At 32.8% G+C, this 14,557-nt stretch overlaps 1 protein-coding gene across 1 annotated transcript; it reads right to left on the bottom strand.

The window, feature by feature from the left end:
- Positions 1 to 888: 888 nt before the first annotated feature.
- LOC143247547 (cytochrome P450 3A8-like) lies at positions 889 to 13,765 on the bottom strand. The gene is made up of 14 exons (XM_076495819.1): positions 13,707 to 13,765; positions 12,153 to 12,248; positions 11,179 to 11,231; positions 10,645 to 10,741; positions 9,488 to 9,616; positions 6,452 to 6,689; positions 4,822 to 4,964; positions 3,782 to 3,905; positions 2,890 to 2,974; positions 2,532 to 2,640; positions 2,207 to 2,295; positions 1,688 to 1,828; positions 1,380 to 1,545; positions 889 to 1,164 (listed from the first exon to the last, which is right to left on the bottom strand). The coding sequence occupies exons 5-14, from the start codon at positions 9,614 to 9,616 to the stop codon at positions 1,087 to 1,089; spliced, it is 1,302 nt and encodes a 433-aa protein (XP_076351934.1). The 5' UTR covers positions 10,645 to 10,741; positions 11,179 to 11,231; positions 12,153 to 12,248; positions 13,707 to 13,765; the 3' UTR covers positions 889 to 1,086.
- Between the last annotated feature and the right edge of the window lie 792 nt (positions 13,766 to 14,557).

Raw genomic sequence — 14,557 nt, 5'->3', positions numbered from 1 at the left:
TAACAATATAATATAAATAAACGGTTAAAATGAAATATCTTGTATCTTGTGTTATCAAATGTTACCAGTAAACCTTACTTACATAAGCGTTGGTAATTATTGCAATTCATATTCCTGATTGGATTTACATTCTCTAATTATTTTTTAATTAATTATATATATATATATATATATATCACGCCGAGACCACTGTTACGTCTATTGCATCCCAACTAGTCTGAAACATTCTAGAATTGAACGAAATACCTCGAATTTAGTGGGTGTAGCAGGTGTACTATGATTGAGAAATACGACGTTTTCTTGCTACCTTTCATTCATGACTTATTAAGATTAGCATACGTCGCTCTACGACAAACTTGTCCACAGTATCCTGTCAAAGGTAGAAAACTACCTTGTACGTTTAACTCCTTGAACAACGGTATTCTGTTATGACGTATGACATTAACGCTCTCTGTTTAGTTTTGTGAGCAGTACGTGTACCTTCTCAAACACCTAATGTTTTCTCTTCATGAGATTTAGATGCGATATCATTTAGCCAATAGGCATAAAGAAAACATATTACTCAAAGTTTAGATTCTATGAAAAAACAAATTTTAATAAACACTAGTTTGTTTGTTTGTTTGAATTTCGCGCAAAGCTACACGAGGGCTATGTGCGCTAGCCGTCCCTAATTTTGCAGTGTAAGATTAGAAAGAAGGCAGCTAGTGATCACCACCCAACTCTTGGGTTACTCTTTTACCAACGAATAGTGGGATTGACCGTCCCACTATAACGCTCCACGGCTGAAAGGGCGAGCATGTTTGGTGCGATTGGGATTCGAACACCTTATCCCACCTGGCCATGCCGGGCCTTTTAAAAAGTAGTCAAAATAAGAAACAGTCAGAGATATCCAGAACGGTTCGTCAGTTTATTTTCGTTGATTAATTACAATCCTGTTTAACAATACAAAAACTAATAAACACACTAAATACGATCTATAACCCACGAAAGCAGAGTTAATAACATCAATGCGTTTAACCTCATCTGACAAATGAACGTGATTAAATAAACATAATTTTCGTTTAAATATTCTGCTAGAGGCCACCACTAGACAGGAAATACTTTCACGTGAACTCCATTTATAGGACCAATAGTCAGGAACTTGACTTTATATTGGATATCTCCCTAAAAGACAAGAATATTTAAGAAACAAGTAACACATATGTCCTATGTTGTCTAAATATGACTTGAAAAGGAGTTTTTAATACTATTTTATTTTATATTTACCTTGCCATTTCTCTGTAAGTAACGTTTTACATTATTTTAGGAAAATTACAATATTAGAATGTATTATCTTTGTTCAATGCTTTTATTTCAGAATATTTCAAATTGAAACGTACGATTCCAGTCTTCTCAGAAGGAACTAGTTTGTAAGCGCGTAAGATTCTGGCCAAAGCTAGTTTAGCTTCCAATTGCGCCATTCTCATTCCAACACAGTTTCGTGGTCCAGATCCAAACGGTTGATAGGCCATGGAATGGATATCCTTCTTATTTTCGGGTAGAAACCTGGAAACCATAACATAACACTTAAGTTAGAAAAGTTCACTGTTTTCTTTCTATCAAAATGTAAATATTTCCCAAGACAATTGCTAATGAAACTGTAAAAATAGCAAAAGTTCTTGGCATGTATTACGTATTTATTGTTTACCTCTCAGGCTTAAACTCGTATGGTTCAGACCAGATCTCTGGATCGTGATGGAGGTGCCAAACAGGGACCTGTATGGCAGTATCTTTGGGGATTTTAAAATCACCTAGCTGGTAATCCTCATCAGTAACTCTATTGGTGAACCTGAAATAAAGATATGTATTATTTTAATATCATCACAGAAAATGATCACAGTCACAATAAAGAAATGACATCTGTTCCGATCTAACTCGGTTGTAATTTATTTACTCGACTGGTACAATATTTACTTTCTAATTTTGAGACAGAAGTTGCCAGAAAAACTATGGTATTGAGTTTTTTTGTTAGATCGTAAACTAGCAGGTTGTTTTGGGAAACAAGCTATTTTTTTCAGCTTAAAAAGAGAGTACACAAATTTCAATACAGAATAATTTAGATTAATTATAAAAACAGCTGCCGTTATGTGTCAGTAACTGATTTATGTGATAAAATTCTGCTTTTGGAAGATAGCGCCACTATAAATTAAATGAACAACAAACTCACGTGATTAGTGGAGGGTACATTCGCAGAGATTCTGAGAAAACTCGGTCTAAATATTGGAGTTTGTTTACTGTGTTGTAATCTAAGACACCCTGAAAACAATATTAAGATAAAAATCGAATAATTAACGCCTTGTTTGGAATTCATATTAAACATTTTAAACATAAAGAAACCTTCTGATGACAAAGGAATTGATTTTACAATAATGTTGCTAAATGTCTTGTGAATAACATTTTGCTGAAAGTACGTTAAATTGAAAATTTGAAGTGTGTTGTGTAGTTGAGTGTTCTAACTTATATTTCAGATACAAATAAAACACAAATCTTACATCTTGGCCTAAGATATCGTTTATTTCTTCACGAATTATTTCCTGGACATCTTGTCGGTTTACTAGTATATTAGTTGTGAAACCGAGGGCTGTACTTGTTGTTTCATAGCTATTCAAATAAGTTAAATTTAGTTTCGATTTTGTAGATATGATTATTGGAAAACATATATAAACACAGTATTGAAATACTGAGTATTACTGCAATGATAATAAATCTATAAAATCTTGGTAGGTTTTGCTTATATTCTTTATGAAAATGTTATGTTTATATCACAGCTTCAGTTCTTTTTTAAAATATTATCAAAACAAATAATAAGGTTTTTGTCTATAGTAACGATAATACCAATACATGACTTACCCGGCCAATAGAAATAAGAAGCAATTTGCTTTAATTTCCACATCTGTAATAAATTTCATCTGCTTCTTGCCATTTTTAGAGCTTTCTAATCAAATACAACCAGAAGGAAAAAAAAAACTACAAACATTTGACCAAACAAATAATTGAATTTGATATAAAATCCTTAAGAACAGTAAGATACATTAGTATGAAACGGTTTGAGTGGGCTTGTGGTAGCTCAAAGGTCACTGGTGAAATGAGCAAAACAAAAGGATGAAATAAGCTTTATATGACTAACAGTGAATAGACTCAAACTGTTAACACGTGCTCTTTAAATCTGAATCCACGTTTGAATTGTTCAACAAAAATTACTATAGTTGGTTATATGGTAGAGAAAAGAACGGTACAACAGTGATATTACGAAATCCACAATGAAGCATGGTTTAGGATCAGGACATGTTTATGTCTGCGTCTTAACGAATAATGAAGGTGATCTGCACAGAAGTGATGGCACCTTGACTGCATGCAGACTCTGTTACATCATACATTTCCTTGTGGTTTAGTATTCATTGCACGAGGATTCATTTTTTCACAAACCCATGCATACATAAGATGTTTTATAACAAGAAAACGAGGTATACTCATGACAATGTATGAGTGAAAGAAGCGAATAATGTATAACAGTATGCTAATAAACGTTCAGTATAATAATAGTTGAAACAGTATTTATATTAAGTAATAATTTGAATAGTAATTATTATTGTAAGAACTTATTTAAATTGAGGAATTGCAAGATTTGTGTATATCAAAATTTATTTTGTATTTTAAAGACAATTTCTATACTAAATAAATTGTAATGTTGAAGTTGTTTTTCATCAATGAAAGTATATTAGGCCTAAGGTCACCTTTTCACCATTGAAAGCACCTTTTATTGGCTCGTCTTCACCAGCCGTCAGGTGTTTAGCAGTGGCATTTTCAATGTCTTCTTCAGCCATTTGAGCATCCAACATCATCTGAAGAAGATCAGCTCTTCGAAGCTAAAAAATAAGAGAAAATACCAAACTTATATACAATGATTAACCAATAAAATAATTTACAGTAAAATTTCGATGTTGTTCAGAAGAGTACAACTGACTTTTGAAACAAAATCAAACCATACTGGTGTTTGGGAAGTTACAAAAATAGTCGAATTCATCTTTAGATATCCTGCTTTAATAAGATGTCATAAAGTGTGTAAATCCTTAAGGTCATTATTTTATCGAATTAAAAGGAAGAAGAAGCATTAACGGTTTAGAAAACCTGTTTTAGTTTTGAGTTGCCTGGTGATTAGCATCTTGTGCTGCGGATCGAAGGTTCCAACTGGTGCTGCTTAACACCAGACAATGTTCTTCTGATGACGGTTTGAGTGTTTGTTTTGAATTTCGCGCAAAGCTACACGAGGGCTATCTGACTTTAATTTCGTTATTTAAGACTAGAAGCAGCTAGACATCACCACCCACCGCCAACTCTTGGGCTACTCTTTTACCAATGAATAGTGAGATTAACCATCACATTATAACACCCCCACGGTTGAAAAGGCGACTCTCAGATTATAAGTCAAAAGCTATGACCGCATGATTATGCTGATTATTATGTGATAACGGATGCTGCTAATTATAGACAGCTATACCTGAATTTTAACCCATTTAAGCCATTTAATCTATGTGCACATAACCTGCCATCAGGTTAAAACTTCCAATTGCGATTCTCAGAGCTACTTTATAAAGCTCAATCTTATCACTTGCAACGAATGTGGCTTCAGATATTGATGTAAACAACACCTTTTTTAAAGACATTACTCCAGAGATAAAATTATTAGTGGCTATTTCACGGGATAATTTGGAACGGACTTTCTGAAAACTGAGTGACGACAAGAGTTATTACCGATATGATGAAACACTGAAGAAATATTACCTCTGGATTTCTTCGTCTTTCCTTTATCACTTTCGTAATTCCTTCGACTATAGATCTTCCTGGGGTTGAGAATATCTGATGCCATATGAAGTCCACCAGTTTTCGTATTGTACCAACGATGCTAAGAAACTCAGGAAAACATACTGAAAACCAAAGCCGTTTATCAATAAACCACCATAAGCGTTTAAATAAAATGATAATCCACATTAAACTTTTAACATCGAGTCAGGTGTAGTTTTCTAATTTCAAACTTTAGTTAGTTGTATTTTCAAAGAAAACGTCTGGTAGAGACTTACATTGCTCTACTTTGAAATAATATAACTCTATACACATTTACATATCAATACTTCGTTCCATCTTGAAATTCAACTCAAGAAAATGATCCATGCAACAAGAATTTTTATTATTTTCTAATATGTGTCTTTTTTAACATGCATCATTTTCTTTCATCTGGGACCGATGCACCAATGTGTGGCCTGAGTGACAGTAAAGTCAAGTAGCCCACGTTTTATTGTTGTAACGTCATTACGACAGTGAGTAACAACACCATTTCAGACGTGTATTTTTATGGGTTTACCCCGAACTTTGGACAGTGTCATTGACAATGGTGACACTGTCCAATTTACTTGTGTTTTTATATTAAAACGGCCCATTGACCTTTTCAATTATTTTTAGATCTTTTATCCAAATTTTGGACATTGTGTTGTTTTAACTTTATCAATTTATTTTTTAGGCTTTTTAACAGTTTAACTTTAACATTTATACCGATTGTTTGGCGCACATATGGCAAAATTCTTAGTATTTCTGGTTAAGATCAGAACTAGATGTTAGACGTTAACGTGTGAAATGGAACATTTAGTCAGAGTAACTATATTTTATCCACTTATTTGGAATACGTCTCTAGACTTGTTAGTAGAATCAGACCGAACGCAAGAATAAATTATGTTTACTTTTATTGAATGTACAAAGTCAAATACATTTATAATGTTCGAAATACAAAATAATATTACCCAGTAATCACTAAATACAAAGTAAGAAGTAAACTGTAAATTTATTAGCAAAAAAATGTGATACCTGACGCACCGAGGCCCGACATGGCCAAGTGATTAGGGTGCTCGACTCGTAATCTGATGGTCTCGGTTTCGAATCCCTATCACACCGAACATGCTCATCCTTTCAGCTGTGGGGGCGTTATAATGTGACGGTCAATCTCTCATTATTCGTTGTTAAAAAAGTTGCCCAACAGTTGGATGAGCGCGGTGATGACTACCGTTCTTCCCTCTAATCTTACATTGTTAAATTAGATCTGGCTAACGCAGATAGCAATAGGGTAACTTTGCGCGAAATTCAAAAACAAACAAACAGTCTTAAAACTCTTTAGTGAACGTACGTCATATAAATCAAATTTACTGGCCAGTACAACGTCATGATTGTATGTTACATAGTGAAGTCACACACAGAAGATGTTATGCAATGAAGCCACATTTAAAACATGTCTTTCCCTACGATCTGTACATAAATACTAGAGAATTTTGTTTTTTCAAAATTTCCAACACTTAAAAATAGACTAAAAATGGAAAGAAATCGAAATGTGTCTTTTAACATCAAACAGAATTCAATTCAAACATACTTGATAAAAAGATGAGAAACTGCGAGGTCTGGATGTTGAAAAAAGCTCTGGAATTGATCAGAAATGGATCTTTTGGATTACGCTGGACATTTGTCTGGGCTCCAAAAGCAGTTTGACCAATGACATCAGTTGTAAGTCCTTGGTACATCTCGTATATATCGAAATCCTCTTCTGTCTGGGCTTTTGGGGCTATTTTTTCCATTAGGATATCAACAGCTTTCTGCATGATTGGTGTCACCTCGAATGGAAATTAGTTTACTACAGGTTTGTATTATAATACAAAAAATCTGCAGATAGGTGCTTTGGATTATCATTAGTATACTAGTTATTGAAAAATGTCAGTGATAAAATTCATATATATATAAAATCAAAATTGGAGTACTTTGATTACGTGTTAACTTACAGCATGAATTTGATTTTTCTAGGACAAAGTAATAGTAAACTTAAATTATGTAACATAACATCAAAAAAGGCAGCAAAGGCCCATTTGATCCAATAAATTGAACTAAACATTGAAAAACTCAATAATATCACTTAGATTCAAATAGTCATCAAACTTTCCCTCAAAGTAACTTATTATAAAAGATCTGAAGGCAACCTGTTCTAAATTAAAGGTCTTAGATGACCCACACTCTACTAAAATCTATACTTGTGCCATCTAATCTTACCAGTTCCACCATTAAATACGATGAACAATGAGGTATTAGCACCATAAATTCCATTAACAATCTTGAACACTCCAGTTAGATCCCTTCTCTTTTATCTGGTTGTTTAAAAAAGAAACCAATTTTAGAAAGCTTAACCTCGTATGACAACTTTTCTGTCACAGATACTGTTCAAGTATCCTTTCTCTGTCCTCTGATCATATTCCGTCATTTCAATGTCCTTTCTATGGTAAGGAGCCCAAAACTAAACACAGCCAAATACGGTTTAATAAATCTCTATACAATGACACTATAACTTCTTTAAACTTTCTGTTTAATATTTCTCTAGATACAAATTATATTCCTATTTGTTCTGCCACTAGCAACAACACATAGCTTGAATGACTTTATAAAAAGCCACAACTCCAGTGTATTTTTCTTCCATAATACTTATTAGATTATTCCCATTAAAGTTTTACTTCGAGTGCAAATTGTGATTGTTGTTTAACTTCGCACAAAGCTACTTTAGGGCTACCTGCGCTAGCCGTCCATAATTTAAAAGTATAAGACTAGAGGGAAGGCAGCTAGTCATCACCACCTACCGCCAACTCTTGGGCTACTCTTTTACCGACGAATAGTAGGATTGACCGACATATTGTGATATCCCACATGTTTGTTTCTTTGTTTTTGAATTTCGCGCAAAGATACACGAGGGCTATCTGTGCTAGCCATTTTTAATTTAGCAGCGTAAGACTAGAGGGAAGGCAGCTAGTCATCACCACCCATCGCCATCTCTTGGGCTACTCTTTTACCAACGAATAATGGGATTGACCGTAACATTATAACGCCCCCACGGCTGAAAGAGCAAGTATGTTTGGTGCGACGGGGATTCCAACCCGGGACCCTCAGATTACGTGTCAAGCGCCTTAACTCACCTGGCCATGCCGGGTCTTATCCCATATGCTTACACGTGAAGTGGATCTGAGTTTGTGGCAAAACTTATAAATCATCCCTGTAGTCCTTTCTTATTATTACCTTTGAAAATTACACGTAATGTGGCATAGATTCTAATGTTAATAAAGGTTTGTTATAACATGTTTGATATTTTACGTATTATTAGACACTGGTACAAACATCATAAAACGTATGTGTATAAATCATTATAATTATAATGACTGTTTATAGTTATTATTTTAACAATATTTGTACTGGTATACAGATGAATTAATAATAATTACTGTAGTAGCTAAATTGTATGTGCGTATTTTTTTATGGCAAAGCCACATTGGGCTATCTGCTGGGTCCACCAAAAGGAATTGAACTCCTGATTTTAGTGTTGTAAATGCAAATATTTACCACTGTACCAGTGGAGGACTTAACCTGTATGTAAGTATTATTACTAATTTAAATGTGGTTTAACAATGTTGACCCTCAGAGGCTCAGTGGTATGTCTGCGGATTTAAAACCGGGTTTCGATACCTATGGTGGGCAGAGCAAAGATAGCCCGTTGTGTAGCTTTGTGCTTAATTCAAAACAACAACATTATTTAATCTTTATTACGTAATAATAACATTTAATTACTTTTAATTAACTGTCATTTAATTTAAAGTCAAGTTGAAGAGAGAAAATAATAAAATGATTTATAAAAGCTTCATGATTTTTAGTTTATTTTGAGATAAGTAATTAAAACAAAACGTTTGTAAAAATCTGAAACTTGAGAATTAAAACAGTAGAATTTTCTTCTTTCTTCAACTATCTATAGATGTAGTAGATTAATAGACAGTACAGACAAAACAGATGAATGTACTGAAAGACAGTAACATATTTATACACAGGAGAGAGAGAAGAAAATACAGAAATGGAAAAATAAGCGAATAGACAGATGAATTTACTGAAAGACAAAAACATATTTATACATAGGAGAGAGAGAAGAAAATACAGAAATGGAAAAAAATACAGAAATGGAAAAAAATAAACGAATAGACAGATGAATGTACTGAAAGACAGAAACATATTTAAACAGAGGAGAGAGAGAAGAAAATACAGAAATGGAAGAAATAAACGAATAGACAGATGAATGTACTGAAAGACAGAAACGTGTTTAAACAGAGGAGAGAGAGAAGAAAATGAAGAAATGGAAAAAAATAAACGAACAGACAGTACAGGTAGATATATTAATATACAGAAAGACAGAGATACATATATTTTATATTTTCTACAAGAGCGGCACCTGAGGGTTTGGTGATGAAAAGACATTGTGTGATCTCTGCAGCAGCTTTTAAATGTGTAAAATATGATAACGTAGATTTATGTGAGAAGTGTCTGACGATAGTTACTGTTATCAGACTACATTGAAACAATGTTTAAGTTGTAGAATAAATACAATACTTACCTGTTTCATTTTGCTGGAACTGAAGGTTGGAGTGAGGAGACTACGAACTTCCTTCCAGTGTTTTCCACGAATGAAAATCAGGTGTGATTTAGACTCTTTCAATGGCTGCGAACCTCCAGGGATTAACATCTATGATGATAAGAAAGATGTCTATGCATTGGATGAGATAAAAATACCTTAGTTTAGGGTAAACCTCTGTGCCAAGATAAAAAAAAAAAACATTATGAAATGTTGCTGATAGGTACACTACCGACAATATTTGTAATTCAATTATAATATTTAAAAAAGTAACAATTAGGCTAAAAGATCAATTTATAAACAGTCTGATGGGGCTATCTCGAGGGCTATCTGTGCTAGCCGTCCCTAATTTAGCAGTGTAAGACTAGAGGGAAAGCAGCTAGTCATCACCACCCACCGCCAACTCTTGGGCTACTCTTTTACTAGCGAATAGTTGGATTGACCGTCACAATATAACACCCCTACGGCTGAAAGGGCGAGCATGTTTGATGTGACGGGGATTCGAACTCGGGACCCTCAGATGAGGAGTCGAATGCCTTAACACACTTGGCCATACCGGGCCATTAATAATCAGTAATTACTAGATTAAAATTATTGTTTTTTGAGCAAAGCTTCACAGTGGACTATCTGTATCCTATCAACCGCGAGTATCAAAACTTATTTTTATCGTTATAAGCCCTCAGACATAACGCTTAGCCCTTAGGCTTAACGGAATGGTTAAAGGTGTATTGGTGAGAAAAAAATCATAGCTTCTACATATTTCCACTTTTACTCTTTATATCAGATCTACGACTGTAGTAACTATTTTAAACAGGTTTGTGTCCCACACCTATTACTATTGTACTGCGTATTTATGTTGTTATCATTACATTAGTATCACATTCACATGCAAAATACTTGTACGAAAATTGAGAAAACAGTACGCATGACAATACCTTACAGCAGGTATATTCTAAACTAGTTATGGATGAGAAATGTCACTTATTTTAGTGTTATGATTTAATTATTCACATATTCTGTCCTTATTTTAGATTACCTACTTTAAAGCATTCTGGTTGTTTGAAATATTCCGTGTGTGACATTGTTTGGTTAATTAAACTTGTGATTTTCAAATTATTTTGTAGGTGGCGCTTTCTTACCGGTCGACCTGTAATCTTTTGAAAATCCTTAATTTGAATTTGTCGCAAAAGGTCCAAATCCGCTACAATAATTATAGGTAATCGTCCGAAGTAGAATCTAGGAAATAAATATTAAAATATTCAGTAACAGATACGTGAAAGAAAAACGTTTATTAAATTGTTTTATACTGCGAATTTCACTATTTTAACAAAAATGTAAAAAATGTCTTATGTGACAGAATGGAAAAAAAGTGTAAAATACATTTGTGAAAGACATGATTTAATAGTGAAGGGTTAAAGGAAAATCTGGTAATAATATAGAAATGTATATTAATACGTTATATATTATCTTTATCTATCTAGAATAATGTTATAGAGATAAATATAAAACTGTCTTTAATATTTGTCTTTGATGTCAACCAGCAACAACAGAGTGAAGTGAGGGAAGAGTTTCTACCTTCGTTTTGTAGGTGACGCCGCCTATTAGATGTATCAAAAAATCACGTTAACAAATAAACTATTTGGTCATTTTCTGAAAGCTGTAAAACAACTTACCCACAAATCTTCCCATACTTTTTTATCCATTCTTCATGACATTTAATAGCACCCTTTAATAGAGAGAAAAATATACACATTAATTATCTATGTTGAAAATAAAGTAAAAATTTAACCAAAGCTGTAATCCATCTGAAATAGTTACGATGAAGTTGATCAACTTTTGAGGATTACTAACCAATAAACTGAGAATTATTTAGCCTATACTACAGATAAAATGTTGACAGCTTATTGACCACTTATGTAAAGTTTCATTATTAAAATATTTACTGTACGTATTTAACAATGAATCTTGGAGTTAAACAAAGTTAATCAAACCATCTTAAGTATAAATGTTGAGTACATAACAACAACAATAGTGAGTAGTTTTGTAAGATTGTAATACATAGTGTTATTAAAGTAAAGATGTATTGCTTTTCATGGTCTTGTTGTAGCATCAATTACTGCAGAGATGTTTCATTTGATCTGCTGCTACAGCAGTTGATGGTGAATTATTTTTACTGTTAACTGCAGCAGTTGTTTGTTCAGTGCTTGAGTTTTACTATTTCAATAAATTTCTGGAAATGTTTGCATTGATATGGATTGGTAGTGTTTTTTATTTACAAATAAAATTTAAACTATTTATATATAATGTTTCTATCGAAATTAATCTTATTTTATCTTATTTTTTGTAGCCCACATTTTACATTTTTACAATATTTTACTTGGTTTAAAAAAGTTGAAATCCCAATATCCTTATTCTGTAAACTTAGACCTTGAGAGGAAAAATTTATATGTCGTAAAAATGGTTTAGTTATTGTATTTCATATTTAAACAAAACTGAAACCAAACATGTTGATGTGATAGCTCAAAACTCCAATTCGTTGATTTTTTAAAAATTTTGAACTTCCAAGAAACTTAATTTAAACTTATAATAATAGATTTTCTCAAATTTTGTTTGAAATATTAGAATTCAAATAATTTTTTTTCGAAACCTTGGTTTGAAATTCTCTCAAGTTTCCAAAGAAAAGTTTGGTTGTGGTCCTGGAATGCCAAGGTCTTGAAAGAAAGACAACTTCTTCTGTCGCCACCTGTGGTAGAACAAGACGAAACTGTTACGTCACTCTTACTAGTTTAGACTGTATGTTTATAGGGTTACGTACGTAGGGTTCTGAACAAATCTGATGGCCGTGTCATGAGACGTTCTATCTACAATCTACACCCAATCTTCCATTACCTAAATCATGATGCCATCTGTACGTTCCCTAATCCTAATACCGATTCTTCATGGTTTGTTAAAGTTACGAAATCCTTCCTCATGAACCTAGATTTACATCGTTAGAGTCTCCGAAAAAAACTCTTTGAAGTTGAAATAAAACCAAAATAAAAGAAACAAATATTTTTATTTCTTACTTTTGAAGTTTATATGTCACGTCCTGCTGTGTTATAGCCTATAGAGAGCATAATTATTCTCGTGATTCATGGTATGTACACATTTCACTGACGTCACGACAGTACGAATAGCAAAGTTAAGGGGGCCTTGGAAATGTTGATAAACTTTCGCATGAGGAATGCTTGTACATAGTCAGCTCATCTGTTGCCACAAACATAACGTGATGATCCCGAACCGGATAAGTTAAATTAAAACAAGATAAATGTATGGAAACCTACAATTCAATGCACCTAAATGTCTCTTTTAAATTGTACGGCAAATTCAACTAGAAATGTATAATTTCAGTTAAAATAAAAGCTTGGTTACAATATGATCTTCATGACCTTTCTGAGATGTTCCAAAGAGCTATTACCAATAGAAGTGACTTTAGTTATTGAGACAGAATTTAGCAACTACGTTGGTTTCAAACATCTGAAGAATTGTACGGTGTATCTAATTTACAAAACATATGCACGTTGTAATAGTAGCTAACGTTAACAGATTTACTGTCAGTAAATAGTAGGTCCTTAATGTACCCATCCTATGTCATTTTACAAATATACGTATATTATTTGAAATAATCCACTGAAAGGATAAATCTTAAGCATAGACCTTTCTATAATTTTTTTTTATTTGAGGACCATAAGAGATAAATAAGTAGGGTAGAAAAATTGACACTTTCATTTTAACTAAAGTTACAATAACGTGTCAGTAATGAATTCATAAAAACTCTGTGAGGATAAAATAATACGTCATGTTTAAATATGATAAGTTAGAGCCTTTCAAGTTTAACATTCAAAATATGTTTTAATATTTCTAAGTTTAAATAGAAAATTAAAGATCGATACATTTAGATTTCATTTTTCTATTTCAAGTTTCAGAATTAAAACCCTTCAAGTTTCACATTCTAAATACGTTTTTACATTTGTTACAAAATCTATGTAATACAAACAAGGAAAACTCTGATTCTTCATAGATCTATCTGTTTCACTCAACTCACTACGTAGTAATTTCTACTTAATCACTAATTACGTTAATGTTTTTCCTCTTGTTCATCAATTTGGTTTCGTTTTTTTTGACAAACAGTTTCTATCTACTTGTCTGTGAAACCACCTACCTGAACCAAGTCACCACCAATAACAACAGAACAGTAACGACCAACAACATCATCTTTACTGGTTATTATTTGGTGTAGTTTCCTCACTATATTTTTTATAATATATGATGCGACACCTGGCGGTTAGAGTGTTTTTGTAATTTTGTGGTTGGATGTTTTGTTTGTCTTTCTTTACAAACGTGCATGTGTTGATATCATATACACATACAGTCGTGAATGTATCGAGCGTATTTAATACACAGGTATTCAAAGTACCTCTAGCTATTAATTATCGTTTCTTTTATTCATTGTAAATTTGCTTGTTTTGTTATGTATTACATTTTACCTATCACTATAAGCCATTTACATTACCCACCTTTATCTTTACTTTTTTATAATTTATTCATTTATCATCCGACTTTAACTTGAAACACTTTCACGTGAAGTATCTTTGTTTTCTCATTCTACAACTTAGACTTAATTCAGTTGTACTACTTTATAACAGGCCGTACCTGGGTCATGTTGTTAATTTTGTAAGCTTAATTTTATGAATGAAGACGTAACTTTCACAATATTACTATACTTGTAGATTGAAAGAATTGTTGAGTTTATGATTCATTGAGTTCAGTGTTGGTCAGTGATTTACAGAGACAGCTGCTACATCTAGAATACAGCAAACGTTATTGAAAAATAAATTAATTCATTATTATTACGTGTACCGTAATTCACAATAGTTTCATTAACCCAGTAGAACACACCCAATGTTATATTAGTGGTGTCAGAAGTGTAAACATTTTGTGAAGATAAGTTTCACTTTAGACTACAGTTCAATATAACAATTAGTGCATCGATATGAAACAATGGAGAGAATA

Source organism: Tachypleus tridentatus, chromosome 3 (assembly GCF_004210375.1).
Source record: "Tachypleus tridentatus isolate NWPU-2018 chromosome 3, ASM421037v1, whole genome shotgun sequence".
Lineage (NCBI taxonomy): Eukaryota > Metazoa > Arthropoda > Merostomata > Xiphosura > Limulidae > Tachypleus > Tachypleus tridentatus.
This window is presented reverse-complemented; position numbering and strand designations above follow the sequence as displayed.